At 40.7% G+C, this 25,503-nt stretch overlaps 1 protein-coding gene across 2 annotated transcripts in view; it reads right to left on the reverse strand.

The window, feature by feature from the left end:
• Nucleotides 1–579: 579 nt before the first annotated feature.
• Nucleotides 580–25,503, reverse strand: part of LOC107821526 (glutathione synthetase, chloroplastic) — a 35,556-nt gene continuing 10,632 nt past the window's right edge. Inside the window, exons 3-12 of one of the 2 annotated variants that reach the window (XM_075238487.1) lie at nucleotides 5,155–5,230; nucleotides 4,545–4,675; nucleotides 4,167–4,289; nucleotides 4,002–4,082; nucleotides 3,740–3,820; nucleotides 3,580–3,649; nucleotides 2,218–2,339; nucleotides 1,639–1,778; nucleotides 1,367–1,556; nucleotides 580–1,071 (exon numbers count right to left, since the gene is read on the reverse strand). In XM_075238487.1, the coding sequence (XP_075094588.1) occupies nucleotides 948–1,071; nucleotides 1,367–1,556; nucleotides 1,639–1,778; nucleotides 2,218–2,339; nucleotides 3,580–3,649; nucleotides 3,740–3,820; nucleotides 4,002–4,082; nucleotides 4,167–4,289; nucleotides 4,545–4,675; nucleotides 5,155–5,230 (1,138 nt within the window). In that variant the 3' untranslated portion in view covers nucleotides 580–947. Of the gene's footprint in view, nucleotides 1,072–1,366; nucleotides 1,557–1,638; nucleotides 1,779–2,217; nucleotides 2,340–3,579; nucleotides 3,650–3,739; nucleotides 3,821–3,987; nucleotides 4,083–4,166; nucleotides 4,290–4,544; nucleotides 4,676–5,154; nucleotides 5,231–25,503 lie in introns of both variants that reach the window. The other variant, XM_075238486.1, reaches the window with a different exon arrangement.

A 25,503-nucleotide genomic window follows, 5' to 3' on the forward strand; every position in this document is an offset into this window, starting at 1 on the left:
CGGCATAAACCCAAACTGGTTCTCGAAAATATACACACTCCTCGTCACCCTTAGCTCTACCACTCTCTCCCAGACTTTCATAGTATCGCTAAACAGCTTGATACCCTGATAGTTATTGCAATTTTGGATATCACCCTTGTTTTTGTATACAGGAACCATCGTGCTCCACTTCCACTCTTCGGGCATCTTTTTCATTCTAAAAATAACATTAAGTAACCTAGTGAGCCAATCCAAGCCTGCCTTGCCCGCACACATCCAAAACTCCACCGGGATTTCATCCGACCCGGTCGCTTTGCCCCTGCTCATCTTACGCATAGCCCCATCAACTTCATCCACTCTAATCCGCCTACAATACCCAAAGTCACAACGACTCTCGGAGAGTTCCAAATCACCTAGTACAATGCTCTTGTCCCCCTCCTCGTTCAAGAGACTATGGAAGTAGGTCTGCCATCTCCGACGTATAAGCTCCTCATCCAACAAAACTCTACCTTTTTCGTCCTTGATACACTTCACTTGGTCCAACTTAATAATTACATACGGTAAAATGTTTCTTAAATACACTATTATAACTAAATCATATTTAATCAATACGCATTCTCACATAAATTTATCACTTAATCATGGTAGTAAAAACAAATGTAAATAACACGAGTGATGTGCAACAAATCATACGTTCAAATTCAGTGATCAGCTTGTAGCAGATAAGTAAAGCCCTTGCATAAACAAAGAGAGCACTGAATTGTGTTTACGATCAAGAACTTTGGATCTATTATCAATCTTGTGTCCACTTCCTTCAGAAAAAATATGGAGCTCTATTTATTTAAGATTAAACAAGAAAAATACAAGGTTGAACAAGCGCTATAAGACTGGTGTGTTCCAAGGTAATGTAGGAAAGACTGATGCAGCCTCCGCATTCAACCCCAGTAACAATGCAAGAGCCAATCTCATCAAACCAAGTATATACTGTCCAACACTGCAAAACCAGCTGCAACCCCACCCTCATTTGACGAAGAGACCTTTGTTCTCATCAAGTAACCAGCCTGTTGGTTGATTAGAACTTCCGTTTTGTTCCTGCATATGAAGTACATATCAAAACAAGGCACTGGAGGACAAGAATGGTTGTAAAATTCTGGTTTAAAAAATATTCATCATTCTTGGCCAATCTTTTTATAAAGAAACTGCGCCCTATTTAACATTATGAGTCAACCATAAGCTGAAAGCAGGACTGGACAGTGGCTCAGGAATAAGGGTCGTTTCAGTGTTTCTCCCCTTCTGGGAGTTATGTTTTGATCCTTCTGTTTGGGTTTTGGGGGGGGGGGGGGGGAGGGGTTGTGAGGATAAGCAATACGAGACATTCACTATTTACCTTAAATAAGTTCCATATATCCCAAGTTCTGATATGGTTTGTTCCTTATGAGGGATGCCTTCTCGCATTAGTATCGAGTGAGAAACGGTTGGAAAAATCCTCTGCATTAGTATAAACGCATCACTTCCAGTGCCTTCCTTCTGCAGTTTCAGAAGAGCTTCCCTCACATCTTCCCCATAGATATTGTTTCCTGAGGTGAGATGATCTAATGTCAGACATTTTGATAAAAATTACTATTACAATATACATAGAAGCAATTTCATGAGCAAGACCTCCTCCTTCTCGTTGCGGTTTCATTACGTACAAGCCGGGTCTCTCAATTGCATCCTTGACTGTGTTGGATTCATCCAAACTCCACAAGCCTGCAAAGCATTTTCGTAGTTTGGCAATGGCCTCTTTGTTTTCAAGAAACCTGCTCATAAACAAGGACGAAAGTTTAACAGATTATACATATGGCTGTTCCAAGCAGTTAATTTCTCATGAGTTACAAGTGATTGCATAATCACATCAATTAATGCTCTCAACTTACAAAGTATACATAGAGTTATTATTTCATTTTCTTTCTAATACCCTGTCTGGAATTTTATACTATATTTTTCCCTTCCTATGTTTATTTTTTTGCTTTCCCTTTACTCCACAGAGAAAGGGTGCACGGAATGTCAATACTCATCTTTATCAATTTATGAATCACTAAATGCATTGAGTTTTGCCTTTCCAGTTTCCAGGACCCATAAAGGAGAGGAAGAGGGAATACACCAAAAATAATCCAGTCTCAACTTCAAAGACTACCTATAGACAGCTATTAACCTTATCAACAAATCACAAGAGACACAACTTGAATTAAATTTTACCTTTCTAGTACATTGGGTTTTGCAAGCTCTTGCTGAATCTTCTTGGTCCCAGCTAAATGATAGGAAATTGACGGGCACTTGACTGCACGTGACTGCTCCATCAGAAGCCTAGCACTCCATTCCTATGATAAAAAGAGTTGCATAAAACAGATCAAGAAAGACCGTTAGGTTATTGTTAAGTGCATGCATAAGTTGAAACTGTTGAATCACATTGAGATGCAATAGTAAAATGGATCATCTCTCTGTTTGTGATCACTTTCACAGTCCCAAAATTGAAAAGTAATTATGAACCAAACCCAGCTCAACCTCCAAATATTTAAAAATTTAAAAATCAGATATTAAAATGGTGCTCATGCACACACACACAGTCAAATTAGAGATGTCTCAGAAGATTTTGCAGAAAGTAGATATGCATAACACCTTCACTAAAAGAACCACAGACTGCCTCTTTAACTGTTCCTTGAAAACGATGGGAACATATATTTATAGTTATCTTACCCTGAGTTGCATTTAACCCCTTGCGTTTCAATGTCAAACAACTAGACCTCTCCATCCTCAACTAAAGGACAGAAGTCTACTGTCTTCTGTCTTCCTTCTACACTCAATCTTCATCACTAGCTTAAACCCCAGTAGCTTTTGCTTAAACCTTGTATTTGTATTAAAAAATTCATAAAATATGTATAAATATTTAATTGCGAACCCAGTAACTAAGACAAACTATGGGTTCAGTGATAAGTTCGGAATTCATAAACTTCAAATCGTAGCTCCGTCTCTCCTTTCCACCCTTCCACTCAACACACTCCACCATGTGCTCATTCATCGTCCCCCCAGGTCTTCCCATTTTGCCCTCACTCTCCTTATTTAACCTTTTATCCTGATGCAAAATATGCCTTATAAAATGGGTAGACAGCCTGTCACAAAGTTTGATCCTCCAAAAGCTGATTTTCAATAGAAAAGTTCAGAGCTTATACACGCATATTACAGTGTATACAATCAAACAGTAAGCGAAACGTGCACAACATCCACGGAAAGTTTTTCGTTACTTCAAACTCATTTGAGGGAGCCAACCTGATCCACCGTACACCCGGGACACCATGCTCACTAGTTTCACTACCGATTTCCCCTTGGAACTATTTTTCTTTCCATTTTTGCTTAAGGTATTTAGGGACTCAATAAATGAATCGAGCCATGTGCACAAAATTGTGTCTGGATAGATAATAACAGTCAGCAAAGAGTGAAGTTTTGCACGTACGATTCAGCAAAAGGTGTTTAAGATTGCTTGGTGGAGCATGGGAATTCAAAAGAATGACATCAGCAGCATAAAGCAAACCAGAATGCCAAGCAGAAAAAAAGTTGACTTACAGATTCCGCGTGATAGTCACTTGGTGCATAGCCAGCTCTAAAATAAATGACTGCCACTGCTTCACCATCTCTGCAATCCTAAGATTTTAAGCTTCTCATATAGAAACTGCAAATTCAATAACTTTAACATTGAAATGTACTTTACTAAAAAGCGACATACACAACGAGGGTACCATCTTCTAGAAGCTCTCCATGTGCATCAATTTCCGCTAGCGTCTTTCTGGTAGTTGTAACTTGATGTGTGTTAAAAGCTAAGGAAATATTTCCAGGACAATTTACAAGCAAAAACCATGACAGATGTACTACCAATCCATATCTTGTTATATTTCAAACCAATATAATTCTAACTGTCTTAAGTATGGCCATTTCCTCTTATTATGATATGCACATCAAATACAAATCCATCACGTAAAGTAGGATATTTTTCTCTCAGTGAAGCCGAAAGCCAATGCTGATCGTACATGTTGCGCTCTTCAGCTTGAACCACAAACATAACTACAGCCCTGCATTACGTATTTAAGTTAGTGTAACTTCAAAGTTATTTCATTGTAGCATAAGAAACTAAACATCCCTCGAATCAAATCGACCTTGGATCACCATATTCATTCCAAGCTTTAGCCAGTGCTTCCGCAAATTGATTTACGGAATTGTTTGTGGGAATTTTGTTAGGATTTAATGCAATGCGTTCTCTGTATTGATGAAGCAAGCTCCTGCAAATGACAGTTGAGATCCAGTTCCATATGAGTTTCAGAGGAGAAAGAGTTAGCAATATGATCTGAAATTCTGAAGTATCTTTTTGAGCATTCACACATGAATACAACAACGATTTCATCCTCTAAAAAAATGAAAACAGCAAACAACTTGATAAAATTACAATAAAAGTTCTGGATTAGAATATTAAGATAGCATTTCATAATTTCAAAAATGAAAAGTTTACCATGAAAGTTAACATAAACTAATTTTACCTGTGAAGCTCACTGACAAGACAACCTAGCCCCGAAAATGATGATGAAATAGTGTTAAGCTCTATTTGCAGAAGTAATTTAGTTTGCTCATCCAGCATATAGTCTGAGCGATGCAACCCCAAGCGTATTTCCTACATTAATGTCGTATCAAATGGTAAATCATCCCCTAAAACCAAAGAAATAACAAAATACTGACAGTCTGACTACAACTAAGAAAAGTAGATTTAGGCACATAATTACAAAGCATTCCCCTTCTTATAAAGACAGAGAAAATACAAGACAACCTTTCCTCTCCTGATGATCAAATATGAGAGAATCAACATCTGAAGCAGCAAGGGCCAAGGAGAATCTTTTTACTAAAGCACAATCGGAGAACACCATCTCAATGATATAGGATCCAAACAAAATTATGGTGATTGATATCTAGTATTAGGAATATCAAAATCACGCAACAACCCCACAGAACTAGGAAACTTGACTTCGTCAGTTTATGCTTTAGACTCAACTGAGAAAACTAAAGAAGTTGAAAAGAAATGTCAATATATAAAGAGCTTACAAATGCAGTACACGCATTACGAAAATTAAATATGTATGCATGATCAAACTGTACCTCTTTCTTATTGATTTTTAGCATCTTGGAGTGGATTTCTAGTAGTCTGGAGGTGAAAGGATCAACTTTTTTCGTCCTACAATATAAAGCAGATAAAGTTCAGACCTGATCTGTCCAAATCTCCTGATCCAAAAGATACTCGCATTCACAAAGAATAATGTATGTAATCCTTGAAGGAAGAGATCTCAAAAACATTAGATGCCTAGTTCGGATCGATTTCACCCAAAAAAAGGAGAGGAAAAAAAACAAAGCTAAGAATGGTTTTCCTATTTGAAACTGAGATCTTCAGAAAATCATTAAGTAGAGGCTATTTTTAGGGTATTTGATCAATACATGTAAAGAAACTCTACATGATTTTAAACTTATTTTAAGAAGCTAGTGGAGTAAATTTGGTCATCCAGTGAATTCAATTTTCATGGGAGCTTAATCCTTGGACTTCCAAAAGCAACCTTCTATCACTAAAATTACTGAAAGTTTTGATGTCATTATGCCAATAGAACCTTTATTTTCATAGATGTCATGTCAATGGCGCTGAGCCAGGGGAAATGGGCGTGGATGTAAGGCTTGATTCGCAGGTCATCCCGAGTAGAGGCAGCTTCAAGTATCTTGGTTCGGTTATCCAGGGGGGAGGGGAGATCAACGAGGATGTCACACACCGTATTGGGGTAGGATGGATGAAGTGGAGGTTAGCATCTGGAGTCCTGTGTGACAAGAGAGTGCCACCGATACTCAAAGGTAAGTTTTATAAAGCGGTGGTTAGACCGACCATGATGTATGGGGCTGAGTGTTGGCCCGTTAAGAACTCACATATCCAGAAGATGAAAGTAGCAGAAATGAGGATGTTGCGGTGGATGTGCGGGCACACTAGGATAGATGACCCAAAATGTCATCTTTAAAATTAATAAGTAATTTTGTTTTCTAAGACCTCGAAAAACACCATTTATCATTCCTCAACTTGCGTGCGCAGTCCGTACATTTTTCCAGAAAGTTTTTATGTGAAAAATGGATTAAAATGGAAAATAGAGCTTTAAAACTCAACTGAGTTGACTTTGGTCAACATTTTTAGCAAACGGACCCGAGTCAGTGTTTTGACAGTTCCAGTAGCTTCGTATCGTGATTTGGGACTTGGGCGTATGCCCGAAATTTAATTTGGAGGTCCCTATCTCAAGTTATGACCATTTAACCGAACTAGCAATTTAAAGGCTAAATATTCCAAGTTTGACCGCGGGGTTCACTTTTTGATATCGGAGCCGGAATCCGATTCTGGAAATTTGAACAGCTCCGTTATGTCATTTATGACTTGTGTGCCAAATTTGAAGTCATTCTGAATTCATTTAATATGTTTTGGCACGAGATTTGCAAATTGAAAGTTTAAAACTCGAAGTTCGAATCGGGGTGTGAATTGTAAATTCAGTGTTGTTTGACGTGATTTTAGACCCCGAGTCAGTCCGTATTATGTTACGGGACTTGTTGGTATATTCGGACTGGGTCCCGAGTACCCCGAGAGTGAAACGGATTGAAATCGGATCAAGAATTCGACTTAAGCAAAATCTGTATTTTTGCCTTCTGTGATAATCGCACCTGCGGATTTTTGACCGCAGGTGCGAGCTCGCAGAAGCGAGCATTCGATCACAGATGCGGCCCTTTTGCGCAGAAGCGGACGTCGCAGGTGCGACATTTTTCCCGCATATGAGGAACCTCGCCTGGCAGCCCCTTTTCCGCAGATGCGAGATTTTTCTCGCAGATGCGAGCTCGCAAGTGCGAGCCCAGGCACCGCAGGTGCGGAAATGCCTGGGCAGTGTATATATCGAAGAGTCCGACAATTTTACTCATTTTTGAGTTTTAAGTCTTGGATTTGGGCGATTTCAAGGGGGATTTTCACGACTTTGAATTGGGTAAGTGTTCTTTAACCAAAAGTAATTATATTTCACAAATCCATGTCTATATTCATCATTTATTTCGGATTTAGATGAAAGAAATTGGAATTTTTGTAAAACTTTCCAAAAACGAAAAATTAAGATTTGAAGGTCCATTTGATATCGGAATTGGACAAATTTGGTATGGTTGAACTCGTATCGGAACGGGTGTTCGGATTTCGCGAGTTTTTCCGGGATTTGAGACGTGGGTCCCACTGCCGAATATTTTAATGAATTTCGGATTTTTATCCGGAAAATTTGTAAATTCATATGGAATTAATTCCTATGATTAGTATTGAATATATTTAATTGTTTGTGAATAGATTTGAAGCTTTCGGAGACAAATTTAAAAGGAAAAGCTGTTGTTGAATAATTGATTGGAATTTGCAAAGCGAGGTAAGTGTCGGGGTTAACTTTGACTTGAGAGAATAGAACCCTTAAATTGTTTGTTATGTGAATTGCATGTAAACGAAATATAGGCGAGGTGACGAGTGTCTATACGTCGTCAAATTAATTGTTTGCTTGCTTACTTGAAAAATCATAAATTGTTTTTAATCATAAATAAATTATTCTAATAATTGTTTCTCTCTTATTCTTTGCAAATATAAATTCTTGAATTTCTGCATTAATTGTTACATGCTATTCGAATTATGTGCATCAATTGTTATTTGACATTTAGTATAATAAATATTAAACTGCCTATTTGCTCCCTGATTTCCATAATAATTTGATATTTGTCATTGTTTGCTTCATAATTAAACCATAATTATTGTATGTTTGTTGTCTCGTAATTTTATATTAATTGTTACATTTATTGAGAAAATTTCTTCTATAAGAATTGGTAAATGAAAATGTTGGAGGAGCGGATTGCACGCCGCAACATGATTGATTATAATGAATATATTGGAGGATCGGGTTGCACGCCGCAACAGACTTATTAAAAGTCAATATTGGAGGATCGGGTTGCACGCCACAACAAACTAATTAAAAGTCAATATTGGAGGATCGGGTTGCACGCCGCAACAGACTTGATTAAAATAAATATATTGTGAGAGCGGGTTGCACGCTGCAACAGAATTGAATGTGAATATATTGTGAGAGCGGGTTGCACGCTGCAACAGAATTGAATGTGAATATATTGTGAGAGCGGGTTGCACGCTGCAACAGAAGGTTGAAATAATAATGGATTATGACTGCTGGGTTGGTTTCAATTATTATAAATGAGTTACCTGAATTATTTATATTATTGTTGTTGTTACTAATATTGCGTTCGGGTTAATGTAAGTGACTCGTCAATACTTCGTCGATGTTAGGCTCAGCACTTACCAGTACATGGGGTCGGTTGTACTGATACTACACTCTGCACTTCTTGTGCAGATTTTGGAGTTGGTCTCAGCCGCGTACCATAGACTTGCTCGGATTTCAGCTACCAGAGAAGACTTGAGGTATAACTGCATGGCGTCCGCAGTTCTGAAGTCTCCGTCTATTGTACTTTAGTTATGTGTTTATTTCCAGACAACTTTATTTTATTCAGACCATTAATTGTATTTATTCTAGAAGCTCGTGCACTTGTGACACCAATTCTGGGATGGTATTTAGACACCGATGTTATTATGGATTATTTCAAAATTGCTTTCGCATTTGCTTCCTTGTTATTAATAAATTTAAAATTTGTTTTCAAAATGGATAATGTTATTCTAACTGTGAGAAGGCACGGGAGAAAATATGTTATTGATATTAGATGAACAATACAATACAAGAGGTCCTTATTTATAGCTATACTATACAAGGACTTACTACTCTTCTACCAATGTGGGACAATACTACACTATATACATGCTTAAAACTAACACTCCCCCTCAAGCAGGTGCATACAAATCATATGTACCGAGCTTGTTACATATATAACCAATACGAGGACCAGTGAGAGACTTGGTGAAAATATCTGCAAGTTGATCATTCGACCTCACAAACTTTGTAGCAATCTCTCCTGAAAGTATCTTTTCTCTGACGAAGTGACAATCAATCTCAATGTGTTTAGTTCTCTCATGGAACACCGGATTTGATGCAATATGAAGGGCAGCTTGACTATCGCACACAAGTTCCATCCGACTGATTTCACCAAATTTCAACTCCTTGAGCAATTGTTTGGTCCAGACTAGCTCACATGTTGCCATAGCCATTGCTCGATATTCTGCTTCTGCACTAGACCGAGCAACTACATTCTGTTTCTTGCTCTTCCAGGACACCAAATTTCCTCCTACTAAAACACAATATCCAGACGTAAAACGTCTATCAGAAGGTGATCCTGCCCAATCAGTATCTGAGTATCCAATGATCTGCTCATGACCTCGATCCTCAAAGAGTAACCCTTTGCCTGGAGCCGATTTTATATATCGAATAATGCGGACAACTGCATCCCAATGACTATCACAAGGAGAATTCATAAACTGACTTACGACACTCACAGGATAAGAAATGTCGGGTCTAGTCACTGTGAGATAATTTAATTTTCCAACCAGCCGCCTATAGCTTGCAGGATCGCTAAGCGGCTCCCCCTGTCCTGGCATAAGTTTAGAATTCGGATCCATCGGAGTGTCAACAGGTCTGCAACCTATCATCTCCGTCTTATCAAGAATGTCTAAAGCATATTTTCTTTGAGAAATAACAATACCTGAGCTAGACTGGGCAACCTCAATACCTAGAAAGTACTTCAATCTGCCTAGATCCTTAGTTTGGAAGTGCTGGAAGAGATGCTGCTTCAGATTGGTAATACCATCCTGATCATTGCCAGTAATAACAATATCATCAACATAGACTACCAGATAAATACAGAGACTTGAAGCAGAGTGCCGATAAAACACAGAGTGATCAGCTTCACTACGAATCATGCCAAACTCCTGGATAACCGTGCTGAACTTACCAAACCAGGCTCGAGGAGACTGCTTTAGACCATAAAGTGACCGACGCAAGCAACATACAAGGCCACGAGACTCCCCCTGAGCAACAAAATCAGGTGGTTGCTTCATATAAACCTCATTCTCAAGATCACCGTGAAGAAAGGCATTTTTAATGTCCAGCTGATAGAGGGGCCAATGACGAACCGCAGCCATGGATAGAAAAAGGCGGACTGAAGCCACTTTAGCCACGGGAGAGAAGGTATCACTGTAATCGAGCCCAAATATCTGAGTATATCCTTTGGCAACCAGACGGGCCTTAAGTCGATCAATCTGTCCATCGGGACCAACTTTGACTGCATAAACCCAACGACAACCAACAGTAGATTTACCTGAGGGAAGAGGAACAAGCTCCCAAGTACCACTTGTATGTAAAGCAGACATCTCGTCACTCATAGCCTGTCGCCATCCTGGATGAGACAACGCTTCACCTGTAGACTTAGGGATGGAAACCGAGGACAAAGAAGATATAAAAGCATAATGGGGAGATGACAGACGATGATAGCTCAAACCGACATAATGAGGATTAGGGTTAAGTGTGGTCCGTATACCTTTCCGAAGTGCAATCGGTGTACTAGGAGCAGGGTCCGCAGCAGGAGCAGGGTCAGGTGCAGGACGAGAACCAGTTGGGCCTGATGGAAGACGCAAACGACGATGATAAGTCAAGAGTGGTGTTCCTGTGGCTGGGGAACTAGGGGGAACAACACTAGACTCCTCAACGGTTGGTATGGATGAAACCTCTGTGGTCGAAGGTGGAGGAGGAGCTATAGTAAACTCCTCAAAGGTCGGTATAGGTAAGACCTCAGATATATCATGGTGGTCAGCAGAGGTAAAGAAAGGTTAAGACTCAAAAAATGTGACGTTAGCTGACATAAGGTACCTACGAAGATCTGGAGAATAACAACGATATCCCTTCTGAACACGAGAATAACCAAGGAAGACACACTTGAGAGCACGAGGAGCTAACTTATCTTTCTCAGGGGCTAAGTTATGAACAAAATACGTGCTCCCAAAAACACAAGGTGGAAGAGAGTATAAGGGTGACTGGAGAAACAATACTGAATGCGGAATCTGATTTTTGATGGGAGATGAAGGCATCTGATTAATCAAATAACAAGCTGTGAGAACTGCATCGCCCCAAAAACGCAACGGAACACGAGATTCAATTAGAAGTGTGCGAGCAGTCTCAATAAGGTGCTTATTCTTTCTCTCAGCAACCCCATTTTGCTGAGGGGTATAAGGACAAGATGTCTGATGAATAATTCCTTGAGAAGTCATAAACTGCTGAAATTGAGAAGATAAATATTCTAAGGCATTATCATTGCGAAAAATGCGAATAGAAACACCAAATTGGTTTTTGATTTCAGCACAGAAACTCTGGAATATAGAAAATAACTCAGAACGATCTTTCATTAAGAAAAGCCAAGTACATCTTGAATAATCATCAATGAAACTGACAAAATAACGAAATCCCAAGGATGAACTGACTCTACTAGGGCCCCATATATCAGAATGAACTAAGGAGAAGACAGACTCTGCATGACTCTCAACACTACGCGAAAAGGAGGCTCGGGTATGTTTCCCAAGTTGACACGACTCACAATCTAATGTAGACAAACTAGATAAACTAGGCACCATCTTCTGAAGTTTGGCTAAACTCAGATGTCCTAAACGTCTATGGATTAGATCTGGAGGATCTGTAACTAGACATGTTGTGGAAGGACTGAGTGAGTTAAGGTAGTAAAGGCCTTCTGATTCACGTCCTGTACCAATTATCTGTCCCGTACTGCGGTCCTGCATAATAAAAGAATCGTCAATAAAATATATACCACAATGGAGGACACGAGTCAAACGACTAACAGATGCAAGACTAAAAGGACAGCCAGGGACATAAAGAACGGAATCTAGGGTGATAGAAGACAAGGGATTAGCTTGTCCAACTTCTTTTGCCTTAGTTTGACATCCATTGGCTTAAGTAACAGTGGGAAGAGACTGTGAATATACAATATTTGACAAAAGTGATATATTACCAGAGATGTGATCAGAAGCGCCGGAGTCCATGACCCATGGGCCAAGAGTGCTAGACTGGGAAACACAAGCAAAAGAATTACCAGTAACAGAAGTATCAGTCTGAGCAACTGAGGCTACTTGGGGAGATGTCTGCTTACTTGCTCGATACTGAAGGAGCTCATTATATTCTTCTTTAGATAAAGAAAATCCTTGGTTACCTGGAGTCTCGGTCTGAGCAATGTAAGCATTTTTGGGTGGACGACCATGTAAGGAATAGCACATTTCACGAGTGTGTCCAAGTTTATTATAATAAGAACACTTGAGTCTAGATCTTCCAAAACGACCTCCTCCTCGTCTATGCTCCATAGTTTGAGATGCCCGAACATCCATTGTCTGGGATGCAAGAACAGAGGAATCAAGTATCTGTGATGATATCACTGGTGGACTTGGTGCTGCAGCAAGGCAGAGTAATCGAGAGAATAATTCATCAACTGTAGGGACAGACGGACTAGCCAAAATCTGGTCGCGTACTGAATCAAGATCATTAGGAAGTCCAGCGAGGGTAAGAACGAGAAACATCTTCTGTCGCTGCTCTTGTTGTTTTTCCACACTAGCAGAAACTGGCATCAACTTCTCAAATTCCTCCATGACTGCCTGTACTTGACCCAAGTAAGTAGACATATCCAATTCCTGCTTCTTTAAGTTTGTCATCCGTGATATCACATCATAGAAGCGAGATATGTCATTAGTGTATAAGGTCCGTGCCTTTGCCCAAACCAAATAACATGTCTGGAATGGACGAAACAAGGGCATCAACTTGGAATCAATAGATCGCCACAAGATGCTACATAACTGAGCATCGATTTTTGCCCAAAGTGCTATTGTCTTTTCATCTCCATCGCTAGACTGTTTGATTAGATGATCTTGAACACCTTGACCTCTACACCATAACTCGACAGATGAAGCCCAAGCTAAGTAGTTTGAACCTCCCATTAAAGGTTTCGAGGTAATAATAGCACTAGAGCTTCCAGAACTCATGTTTCTAGACCCAAAAGCATCAAATCCCAAAGACATTGTTGCAAATTATTACCAAATAGGAGAAAGAATCAACTGTAATCCACTGAAACAGTATACGGAAACACAGAAACAGAATACTGAAATACTGTAGCTGTCGGAATAGTACTGTAGCTGCCGGAAAAAACTCAAAGTTTTCGGAATGAAATGAAAACAGTAGGGGTAGGATTGGAATTACCAGGCGACCCAACTGTTCTGAAGGAAGATTTTCAAAAATGGCCGGAAGTGGTCGTACGCGCCGGCGCGTGAGCTTCTGGTGGCGCGTGAGGAGGCTGCTGCCGTAGTTTTTCACTGGGGTTTGGTCGCCGGACAGTGACGACTCTTGTGGTAGTGTTGGATTTTGCACAACACTGACAAAAATGAAGCAGATAGAAAACAACCTTAAAAAAGTACTGATTTCTCTTTCCCGAAATCGCTGGAATTTATGCACAGCGATAAGTCTCTCACAATTGCTCTGATACCATGTGAGAAGGCACAGGAGAAAATATGTTATTGATATTAGATAACAATACAATACAAGAAGTCCTTATTTATAGCTATACTATACAAGGACATACTACTCTTCTACCAATGTGGGACAATACTACACTATATACATGTTGTAAACTAACACTAACGTTGGCTTGCCTAGCAAGTGAAATGTTAGGCGCCATCACGGTCCGAAGGTGGGAATTTCGGATCGTGACAGTTGGTATCAGAGCACTAGGTTACATAGGTCTCACGAGTCACGAGCAAGCTTAGTAGAGTCTGAAGGATCGGTACGGAGACGTCTGTACTTATCTCTCAGAGGCTATGAAGTTTAGGAACAATATCACTTCTTTTTTATTCTGTCGTGCGATTTTATTCTATCATCGATGATTGAACCATTCTACTCTTATTCTCTCGCAGATGGTGAGAACATGCAATCTGCATTAGCGTTTTAAACCCTAAACTGAACTTTCCTTTTAGTCAGCATTAGGGTTTTCTCAGTCCAGAGCTCGAGCAGCTGCACCTGTTGAAGAACCTCAGATAGACCTTCAGGAGTAGGTCCCAGTTCAGAGTGTACCAGTTGGACCAGTTCAGGTCCCGGAAGGATTCATAGCCACTCCAGTGCTTCAGGACGCTCTAGTCCGATTGGTGAGTCTTGAAGACTGGGCCACAACACAGTGATGTTTGGCATATTTCGATATGTGTTAATGTTACTTTACCCATGCTTTAACCACTTTTTGATGTTATTTAATCTTTAAAACACCCAACATGGTGTAATTATTGGTTTGATGACTAATTAAGTTATGTGTGACGATTTAAGGTGTTCGGAGTGCAAAATATGAAGAAAAGGTGGTTTAGCTAGAGGAAGAAGGGTTGGATGCGTCGCATCCAACCTAGGAAAACATCATCCTGCATGCAACCTTAGCAGTGAAGTTGTGCCATCGCGTCCACCATCGCATGCGAAGCTGAGAAATAGAGGACAAGGTGGATGCGTCGCATCCACCTTCGCAGGCAAAAATTGAAATGGAGGATAAGGTGGATGCGACGCATCCACCTTAGCATCAATCCCTGAAGCCGAATTGGACTAGGAACGGGAGAGCTTTGGCCCACGACTTTTGTACGCAATATATAAGCTAAAAACGCCTCTTTTAGGGGATGGAACATATTGGGAAGAGGGAAAAAGCCAGGAAAAAGCTGTGGAGGCCGGAATTCATCAAGTTTCATCTGTCTCCCACCAAACTTAGTAATTTTTATGTTTCTTTATATGATTTGTTGTTTGGCTACCATGTCTATGTGGAGCTAAACTTCACGTTCTAGGGTTATGGTTCTTTCATGACTATTGTTATTCGGATATTGATTTTGACTTCTTGATTTATCATATTAGTTTATTTATTCAATCTTGCGCTTAATTATTTAATTGCTTGATCACCAATTGAATATTATCTACGAATCTAGAATTGAACTCGAAAGTGGGAATTCTATATTGCATATAGGATTGAGTAGGGCAAGTTCTTGAACTCGGGCATCGGGGAACGGATTCGTGGTTAGGATAGACATATACCTAATTGCCTTGCTTGGTTGATTTACAGGAATTATAAATGCGTTCTTGTTGATTCTAACTCCATAGACATATAGGCGTTAGGTTAGCTTGAATAGGCGAGTAAGAACTCGACAGATTCTTATGAGCAATATTAACCATGTCAACCAATAAGCTAGATAAATTAGTCGGTCAATTCAATTGAAGAATACAATAGGATTGTTAGATAGCCCATAACCCTAGATCGTTTTCATTACATTGATATCATTAAAATCTGCTCTTCCTCTGTTCAAAGTTTATTATTTATATTTTTCTTATTTAATTAGTTAGAATAAAATATTTTTAGATTTAATTCTTATTTAGATAATTGGGATAGTCTAATTTAGTTAATAGTTAATCATAAGTCCTCGTGGGTTCGACATCCGACTTTTAGTCACTTTATTACTTGACGACCGCGTATACTTGCGTGAGTGTGTTTGGTCGCAACAAGTTTTTGGCGCCGTTGCCGGGGACTTAGAAATTAGCTACGTGACTAAGTTAAGCTTTTATTAGATATTTGTTTTCAAGTTTTAATTTTCAGTTTGCCTGGTTTGTGTCAACGCAGGGTTTACTCTCGAATGCAGAGGAGTAGAAGTGCAAACAACCTCATTCCTCTTGATCCAGAAATCGAACGAACATTACATAGAGTGAGAAGAGAACACGAAGCTAGAACGAGAATAGAAAGAGATTTGGACATCGCAATCCAACCACAGCCAATAGATATGGCAGGCAATGAAGAGCGTCCGGTAATCGAAGCCGCAAGGCCCAATCTTGCGAATATGACTCAGGCTATTGTGAAGCCTGATATCACTGGGCATTTTGAACTCAAACAGTACATGGTACAGCTGATTCAGTCCACAGGACAATATGTGGGTCTATCTCATGAGGACCCGCAGAGGCATATTCAGAACTTCTTGGAAATCACGGACACTTACAATTATCCGAACGTCTCCAAGGACTATGTCAGGCTGACACTATTCCCTTTTTCACTGTTGGGGGAAGCTAAAGAATGGTTGCAAAAGGAGCCCGCGAACTCTATCCACACTTGGGATGATCTAGCAAGGAAATTCCTGATCAAGTTTTTCCCAACTAAGAAGACAAAGTCGTTGAGGAGCCAAATTCTTGGGTTCCAACAACGGGATGGCGAGACACTTCGTCAAGCTTGGGAAAGATACAAGAAACTACTCAGAGACTGCCCGCATCATTGTCAAACTGATGAGGTATTGGGTCACACTTTTGTTGATGGGTTAGATGAAGCATCAAAGATGAATCTTGACTCAGCTTGTGGGGGTAGTTGCATGGCAAGACCGTATAGTGAAATACAACTCCTGCTAAATAATTTCACTGCTAATGACCATAATTGGCAAGGAGAGGGGGATTCACGAAGGGTAATTAAACAGAAGGCCGCCGGTTTGATTGAGCTTGATGACTTTTCCGCCATGAGAGCCGATATAGCAAAATTGGCAAATCAGATGAATAGAATGACAACACAACAAATGCAACATGTACAGCAGATGTCTATTTGTTGCGAACTATGCGGAGACAGTCATATGATTGACATGTGCCCCACGAATCCTGAATCTATATACTATGTGGGACAACAAAACAGAGGTCCTATGAATCAACATGCGCAATATGGAAACACTTACAACCCAAACTGGAGGAATCATCCTAACTTCTCATGGGGCGGGAGTCAACAGAATCAGTATAGGCCTCAAGGGAATTTTACTCAACCTCAGAAGCCACCCCAACAAATGGAAGAAAGTACGAATGACTTGCTGAAAAAGTTGTTACTAGACAATCAACAGCTCAGGACCGATTTCAGAAATCTTGAGAGGCAAATGGGGCAGTTAGCAGCAAACCAAAATACTAGACCTACAGGCTCACTTCCCAGTGATACAGAGAAGAACCCTCAAATTAATGCAGTTACACTTAGAAACGGGAGGGAACTAGAGGAAGCGCCAAGGAAGATAAAAGAAAAACCTACACCTGGGGGGAGTTGACACCTAAGGCAACACAAGAGTCAAAGGAAGATGATGCAAGTTCAGAGCGAATGGAGGTTACAAGGCCACCACCACCTTTCCCCCAAAGATTGCAGAAAAGGAATGACGATCGCATGTTCAACAAATTTCTCTCCATGTTGAGTCAGGTTCAATTAAATATTCCATTAGTGGATGTACTTCGTGAAATTCCAAAGTACGCTAAGTACATAAAAGACATAGTGGCTCATAAGAGGAAATTGACTGAGTTCGAGACGGTTGCACTTACTGAGGAGTGCACATCAAGGGTCCAAAACAAGCTTCCCCAAAAGCTTAAGGACCCTGGCAGCTTCACTATTCCAGTACAAATCGGTAATATTAACGTGGGACGTGCTCTGTGTGATTTGGGTGCAAGCATAAATCTGATGCCGTTATCCTTGTTTAAGCAATTAGGTCTGGGAGCTCCGAGACCAACCACCGTGATGTTGCAATTAGCTGATAGGTCCATAGCCTACCCTGAAGGAGTGATTGAAGATGTGCTGCTGCAAATTGGAAAATTCATCTTCCCAGCTGACTTCATTATTCTAGACTTCGAGGCTGATGAACAAGTTCCAATCATATTGGGACGACCTCTCTTGGCTACTGGCGATGCAATAATTAAAGTGAGAGAAGGGAAAATGATTATGAGAGTGGACAACGAGGAGGCAGTCTTCAATGTCTACAAAGCAATCCAACTCCCCCGCCACTATGAGGAGCTCTCTATGATATCTGTGGTAGAAGTGGATGAGAAACTTCTTAACACGAGCGTATATCTAGGCGACTGTTTAGAAAAAGCAATCATGCTATTTGATAGCTTGGAGATGGATGATGAGGTTGAGGAGATAAAGGGAATCCTAGATACATCATGTGGTTACATGCAAGGAATAATCCCGTTTGAGCCCCTGAATAGGCCAAGTGGCCCCCCACCAAAGCCGTCAATTGAAAAAGCTCCAAATTTGGAACTTAAACCCCTACCCCCTCACCTTCAATATGCTTATTTGGGAAGTTCTGACACTTTACCTGTTATTATTTCTGCTCACTTGTCTAAATTACAGGAAGAAAAGCTATTAAGGGTGCTACGTGAGCACAAGCGAGCAATTGGGTGGACAATGTCTGACATTAAAGGCGTTAGTCCAGCTTTCTGCATGCACAAAATCCTCATGGAGGACGGACACAAACCGAGTGTAGAACACCAACGCCGACTAAATCCAATCATGAAAGAAGTGGTAAGGAAAGAAGTGATTAAGTGGCTTGATGCAGGTATTGTATTTCCAATCTCTGATAGTAAATGGGTAAGCCCCGTTCAATGTGTGCCGAAGAAAGGGGGATAACCGTAGTAGTTAATGAAAATAATGACTTAATTCCGACAAGAACTGTAACTGGATGGAGAATTTGCATAGATTACAGAAAACTAAACAATGCCACCCGGAAAGACCACTTTCCCCTGCCTTTTATTGACCAAATGCTTGATAGATTAGCTGGCCAGGAATACTACTGTTTCCTGGACGGTTATTCGGGGTATAATCAGATTGCTATAGCCCCAGAAGACCAAGAGAAAACTACATTTACATGTCCTTATGGCACGTATGCGTTCAAGAGAATGCCCTTCGGTCTTTGTAATGCACCTGCGACTTTTCAAAGGTGTATGATGGCTATTTTCACTGACATGGTTGAAAGATATGTAGAAGTATTCATGGACGATTTTTCTGTGTTTGGATGTTCTTTTGATAGTTGTTTGATGAACCTTGATAAAGTGCTAGCTAGGTGTGAAGAGACGAACTTGGTGCTAAACTGGGAAAAGTGCCATTTCATGGTACGTGAAGGTATAGTTTTGGGGCACAAGGTTTCAAAAGATGGTCTACAGGTGGATAAAGCAAAGGTGGAGACGATCGAAAAATTGCCCCCGCCGACATCCATAAAAGGCATTCGCAGTTTCTTGGGTCATGCAGGTTTTTATCGTCGTTTCATTAAAGATTTTTCGAAAATTTCTTCCCCTTTGTGCAGGCTTCTAGAGAAAGACGTTACCTTCAAGTTTGATAATGCATGTCTGAAAGCATTTGAGGAGCTGAAGGGAAGATTGGTGACTGCACCAATTATCATTGGCCCCGATTGGGCACAACCATTTGAGTTGATGTGCGATGCAAGTGACATAGCAATTGGAGCGGTGTTGGGGCAAAGGAGGGATAAAATCTTTCACTCCATTTATTATGCAAGCAAAACTATGAATCCAGCTCAGATGAATTATACAGTGACTGAAAAGGAGTTGCTTGCAGTGGTGTGGGCGTTTGACAAGTTCAGATCCTATCTAGTGGGAACCAAAGTCATCGTCTACACAGATCATTCAGCTATCAGATACCTATTTGAAAAGAAAGACGCCAAGCCGAGGCTGATTCGTTGGGTCCTCCTCTTGCAAGAATTTGACTTAGAGATCCGAGATCGAAAAGGGACAGAAAATCAAGTGGCCGATCATTTATCCAGATTAGAGAGCCGGAACCATGTAGCTGAAGGAGGGTCAATTAAAGAAACATTTCCGGATGAGCAAATATTGGCAATCACCTCAGGTGAAGCCCCATGGTATGCAGATTATGTGAATTTTATCGCAAGTGGGGTAACGCCACTAGAGTGGACAGCTGACAATAGAAGAAGATTCCTACATGATGTAAGGTTCTACGTGTGGGATGAGCCATTCCTATATAGGCAGTGTGCAGATCAGTTGGTGAGAAGGTGTGTTCCTGAGGAAGAGATGAAGGCTATACTACATGACTGCCATGCGTCACCATATGGAGGTCATCAAGGCGGGGATAGAACCGCTCAAAAAGTGCTACAATCAGGTTTTTATTGGCCAAAATTGTTTAAGGATGCACATGCCTTCGTTAAAAATTGTGATAGATGCCAAAGAACTGGAACTATCACGAGGAAGCACGAGATGCCCTTGCAAAATATACTGGCGGTAGAACTTTTTGATGTTTGGGGGATTGATTTTATGGGACCATTCCCATATTCTAACGGACACAGATACATCTTGGTGGCGGTCGACTATGTTTCTAAGTGGGTAGAGGCCATAGCTCTTCCTACTAACGACGCAAAAGTTGTGGTAGGCTTTGTAAAGAAGCACATCTTCACACGTTTTGGGACCCCAAGAGTGTTGATAAGCGACGGGGGAACTCACTTTTGTAACAAACTGCTGAATAATATTCTTGCAAAATACGGAGTCAAGCACAAAGTTTCTACTGCCTATCATCCCCAAACGAGTGGTCAAGTAGAAGTTTCCAACAGAGAGGTCAAGCAGATTTTGGAAAAGACAGTAAGTATGAATAGAAAGGACTGGGCCGGGAAGCTGGATGACGCATTATGGGCATATCGCACTGCGTACAAGACCCCAATAGGCACTTCTCCGTACAGGTTGGTTTATGGGAAGGCCTGCCATCTGCCCGTCGAGCTTGAACACAAAGCTTATTGGGCGATTAAAAAGCTAAATATGGAGATGGACTTGGCCGGTGAAAAGAGATTGCTACAACTCGACGAGCTTGATGAGTTTCGATTGCATGCGTATGAAAATGCCAAATTGTATAAAGAGAAGACAAAAAGATGGCATGATAAGCATATCCAACATCGTGAGTTTGAACCAGGTCAACAAATTCTACTGTTTAATTCAAGGCTAAAGCTTTTTCCAGGAAAGCTTAAATCTCGATGGTCGGGTCCGTTTGAAGTGGTTAGTGTGAAACCTCATGGTGCGATAGAATTGTGTGAAAAGGGGTCCAATACGACATTCTTGGTAAATGGCCAAAGAGTAAAACACTATTGGGGTGGTGACATTGCACGTCACAAGACCACAATGGACTTAGTGGAGGCATGAAGAACATGTTGCGTCGTGCCGCGACGTTAAATCAGGCGCTTCTTGGGAGGCCACCCAAGTTAGTTAGTTTTTTTTCGTAGGACATAGATTTTATTCAAGAAAACGAGGCGGATGCGTCGCGTCCCCCTCAGCAAAAAAAAAAAAAAAAATATTTTTTAAGGCAGACAAGGCAGTGAAGTCTGCCTATCGCGCCCGTATCGCGTCCCAAAATTTTTGAAGGAAGACAAGGGGATGCGTCGCGTCAAAGCTCGCACGCACAGGTAAATAATATATATTTTAACACATCTTAAGATAACCTATTCGAACAAAAACGTTTCTTGCGACGCATCCACTCGTCTCGTTTTGGCGACGCCTACGAACGCAGAACAGAATTCTCTCATCGAAATTGTATCGCAATAAGATCAAACGCGACAGGTACGCATCATCCTCTTCGTTCTTCCGTTGGCTTCTCTCCAAATTCGTCTCTCCTCCCTCCTTCAGTGGTAGCAACAAGTAGGTTTTGCAATTTCAAGATTTTTAGGGCTGTCGTTCTTGGTAGTTGTAATGGTTGAGAGATGATAAACTATAATTCCCTTCATCTCGTCCAACTTTGGGAGGGTAGTGGCACTGCTCAACTGATAGAATGAACTAGGCACACTTGTTGCATACCACATGTTCGACGAATTGTCCCTGAGAAAAATTTAGGCGTCGGTGAAGTCTGAGTAACCGAGCAACATTGGTGTATGCTTGAGAATAAGTGTGGGGTCGAGTGAGGGGCTATGTGAAATTGAGTTTTTGAAGAAAGTTATCACATACTTGCTGACAGTCATGAGCTACAATTCCATGAAGAGTGAATGGCATGACTTTACAAATAAATTGAAGTCTGCAAGCTGTCGCAATTGCTTTCAGGCTGAACTTCGCTGTTTCATCTGCTAATTGTTGAATTCTTTGCATTGCAGGTACTTAGATTCGTAAAATGACAGCAGCGAGTAAACCATCCAAGAAACAAGACAAAGATGGTAACAAACAACCGCCCAAAAAGCCTACCGGAAGGGCAGCGGGCGGTCCAAATCCACAGAAAAAGAGGAAGCGGACGGAGAAGGAAATGGAACTGCTGCCTAGGCAGTTAAGTGATGATTCAGAGCAAGAGGAGGAGGAAACATTGGTCCGGAGGATAGTGAAGAAGGGTATTACACCGAGCAAAGGAATAGAGATACGAGAGCCTGTGACATACCAAAGAAAAGCTTCGAGAATGAGTGCTCCAACTGATAAAGGGAAGGAGAAGATTACTACAGAATCTGAATCCGATTCCGATTCGGACAATGACCACCTACAGATCAACATGAGTGATGAAGACGAAGGTGAACCCATAGACCGAGTTGATTGGGAGAAATACTTTGTTAATGAGAAGGCATTCCGAGCCTATAAGAAGATATTGGTTTCAAAGAAGTACATTCCGGAAAAGCCGATAAACATCGGACCACTTAAGACAAAGTACTCAGAGTTTCTCCAGTCAATTCGAGAGGTGCAAAAATGGGGACCCATTCTGAAAGGTCATGGCAAAGCCAACCTCACCATTGTTAGAGAGCTCTACGCCAATTGGCGTCACGCACGGGGAAACATTGTGCGAGTGAGAGGGATAGATATTAATGTGTCAGCTGAAGCTCTGAATAACTTCTTAAGGGTGCCACACACACTCACTGACAGGTTTGACGCCATATGCAAAACACCAGATTATGCACACATTAAGTCTGTCCTATGCCCTACCAGGAAGGATGCAGAATGGAAGCATGGGAGTATGGAGTACCACTCTATAGCAAAGGAATTCATGAGTGCGTTAGCACGTGTGGCTCTAAATTTCATTTGTAACCGACTGCTGCCATGCCAACATAAAACTGATGTCCCTCGTTACCGCGCACTCGTATTATATGCTTTATTAGAGGGGATACCACTCAACTTCGGAGCCATCATGCATGATCAAATGCAGCGAACCAGGATGAATTACAAGTGGAGGCTGTTCTTTGCTAATACCCTAACGGCTTTTTTAACAGAGAGGGGAGTACTATGGGACAAGGAGAATGATGACATTGAGGCTAAAGCTCCAGGACCATATGATGTCACTCATGTTCTAGAGCCGAACAAGGGAAGGTCTTCTAAGCTCACCGTCCAACAATTATTTGAGCATATGCAAGCAGATATGCAAGAGAACAGGGCTGAGCTGATAGCGACTCGTGTCGAGTTGAGTGCCACCAGGGATGAGTTGAGACAGACTCGTGCGGATCTAAGCCGAGTTCAGACCGAGCAGGCCACGATGATGAAGGAGATATCATTACTCCTCAGAGCTCTGGTTCAATGTGCAGGTACAGACATCTCCCAGCTGATTGCATCATCCACTGCCGGACCATCCACTCCTGTTCCTCCCATAGTCACCGAGGCTCCACTCAACAGGCCTATTGAAGTTGCTGTAACACCTGATACAGAATCAGCACCAGTTGTTGATGATAGGAATGCTATGGATGCAGATGCTCCTCCACCTTGACTTCAGGGAGTCCTTCTCACCCTACTTTACCTTGTTTGTATGCGTTGGGGACAACGCACAACCCTAAGTGTGGGGTGGGGGTGATTTATGTTTGATGTATGGATGAATGTACTAATATATTCACTGGATTAATGGCATAAAATAACAGTAAATTCATCTATATGGAGTAACTATCAGTTTATCTATTAGTTTATCAAAAAAAAAAAAAAAAAAAGTATCTTTGTAGATAGTAATAATCCCCTGTGGTTTTTTTTTTGTGCCTCGGTTCTTTTCCATGGGATGTAGTTTGAACCGGGTAGTTTTTTTCTTTCCGAGTAGATTAGGAATTTAGGGAATAAAAGGAGTAAGAATGATGAACCTAGGCGCCCTTGACTTATTTGATAGTAACATATTTATACTTTCGCATGTGTAGTATCTTCTGTATGATTTGAAATTATTGATGATGCCTTGTTAAAATGGATAGCATGTTTTGTGGCGCCTATTTCTCATTTTCTTGACTTGTGTTCACTTTGCGCTTAATGCTTAATATCTCGTGGCTCCGTGAATACTTGCATTGTTTGAGAGTCGGAATGTGACCGTCCTTAGCGAGTCATGTGCCATGTGTGGTGAGGTTTTTGTGTAGTCCATGTAATGTACTTGTGTCTAGAACTTGCCCGGTATGTGAGTTGAAGCGAAATTTTAGGTGATGCTCGGTTTGAAAAATGATTTTAGGCTTTCTTTGATCTTTTTGAGCTTATTGCTTATCACAAATAAAATCTATCCCTAGTTAACCCTTTTGAGCCTGTAGACCTTTTATTTGGTACCCACATTACAAGCCTATACCCTTTTTATTCTTAATTGACATTGTTTTGATCCTTTTACCTCTTAAAGCACTTTAATTGTTAGATGAGCGCTGAAAGAAGTAAGAAGGGACTAAGTGTGGGGTGACTTTTGAGTGGAACCAATGAAAGAAAGAAGGGTGCACTTATTTTGTAAAATAATACACCACTAGCGGAAATTGAAAGAAAGAAAAATATAAATGAATAAATTGTTGTCTTATTCTTGCTAGTGGGTATGAATTAAAGTAGTGCTTAAAGAAAGAGGAAATATTGTTGGGGTGATATTATTTGTGAAATTGAAGTGGTGTTGAAGAATTTGCGCTTAAGTTATTTGATGATGTGTTAAAGTGCTTAGGAAGTTGAGTCACTATTCCTAAAATATATCCTACCCGTCCCTTAGCCCACATTACAACCATGAAAAAAGTCCTAATTGATTTTAGATCGAGCGAGCTTACATTAGTAGAGATTTACATTAAGGGCAAGCCTATGGTACCAATTGCATGCATGCGACTTCTTTTTGTGAGAGTGAGCAATTTTCTTTGTGAGCATGAGATTCGAATGTGTGGATTGATTCTACTCTCTTTGCTTTTGTTGTGAGGGCACATGGTTTCACGAGGGATAGGTAACGTTATTAGACTTCTCTATGATGTTGGTTGTTCAAGCCATGAGTGCATTGTGACATTGAGTCGGTTTTTGAGGTTAGGATTGTTGTGAGCATGTTGTCTTTGCTCGAATATGTTTAAAGAAGGGCATAAGAAAAGGGAAGTGTGTTGATGCATAGTCTAGAACCTAATTGTAGCAAATAACCACGGTCATAGGTGCAGTGTGCTTTGAATGATAAGAGTTTAATTTTGTTTCGTCTACTATATGATGGTTTGTTCGAGGACGAACAAAGGTTTAAGTGTGGGGTAGTGATGTTTGGCATATTTCGATATGTGTTAATGTTACTTTACCCATGCTTTAACCACTTTTTGATGTTATTTAATCTTTAAAACACCCAACATGGTGTAATTATTGGTTTGATGACTAATTAAGTTATGTGTGACGATTTAAGGTGTTCGGAGTGCAAAATATGAAGAAAAGGTGGTTTAGCTAGAGGAAGAAGGGTTGGATGCGTCGCATCCAACCTAGGAAAACA

This window comes from Nicotiana tabacum, chromosome 19, assembly GCF_000715075.1.
Source record: "Nicotiana tabacum cultivar K326 chromosome 19, ASM71507v2, whole genome shotgun sequence".
In the NCBI taxonomy this organism is placed as follows: domain Eukaryota; kingdom Viridiplantae; phylum Streptophyta; class Magnoliopsida; order Solanales; family Solanaceae; genus Nicotiana; species Nicotiana tabacum.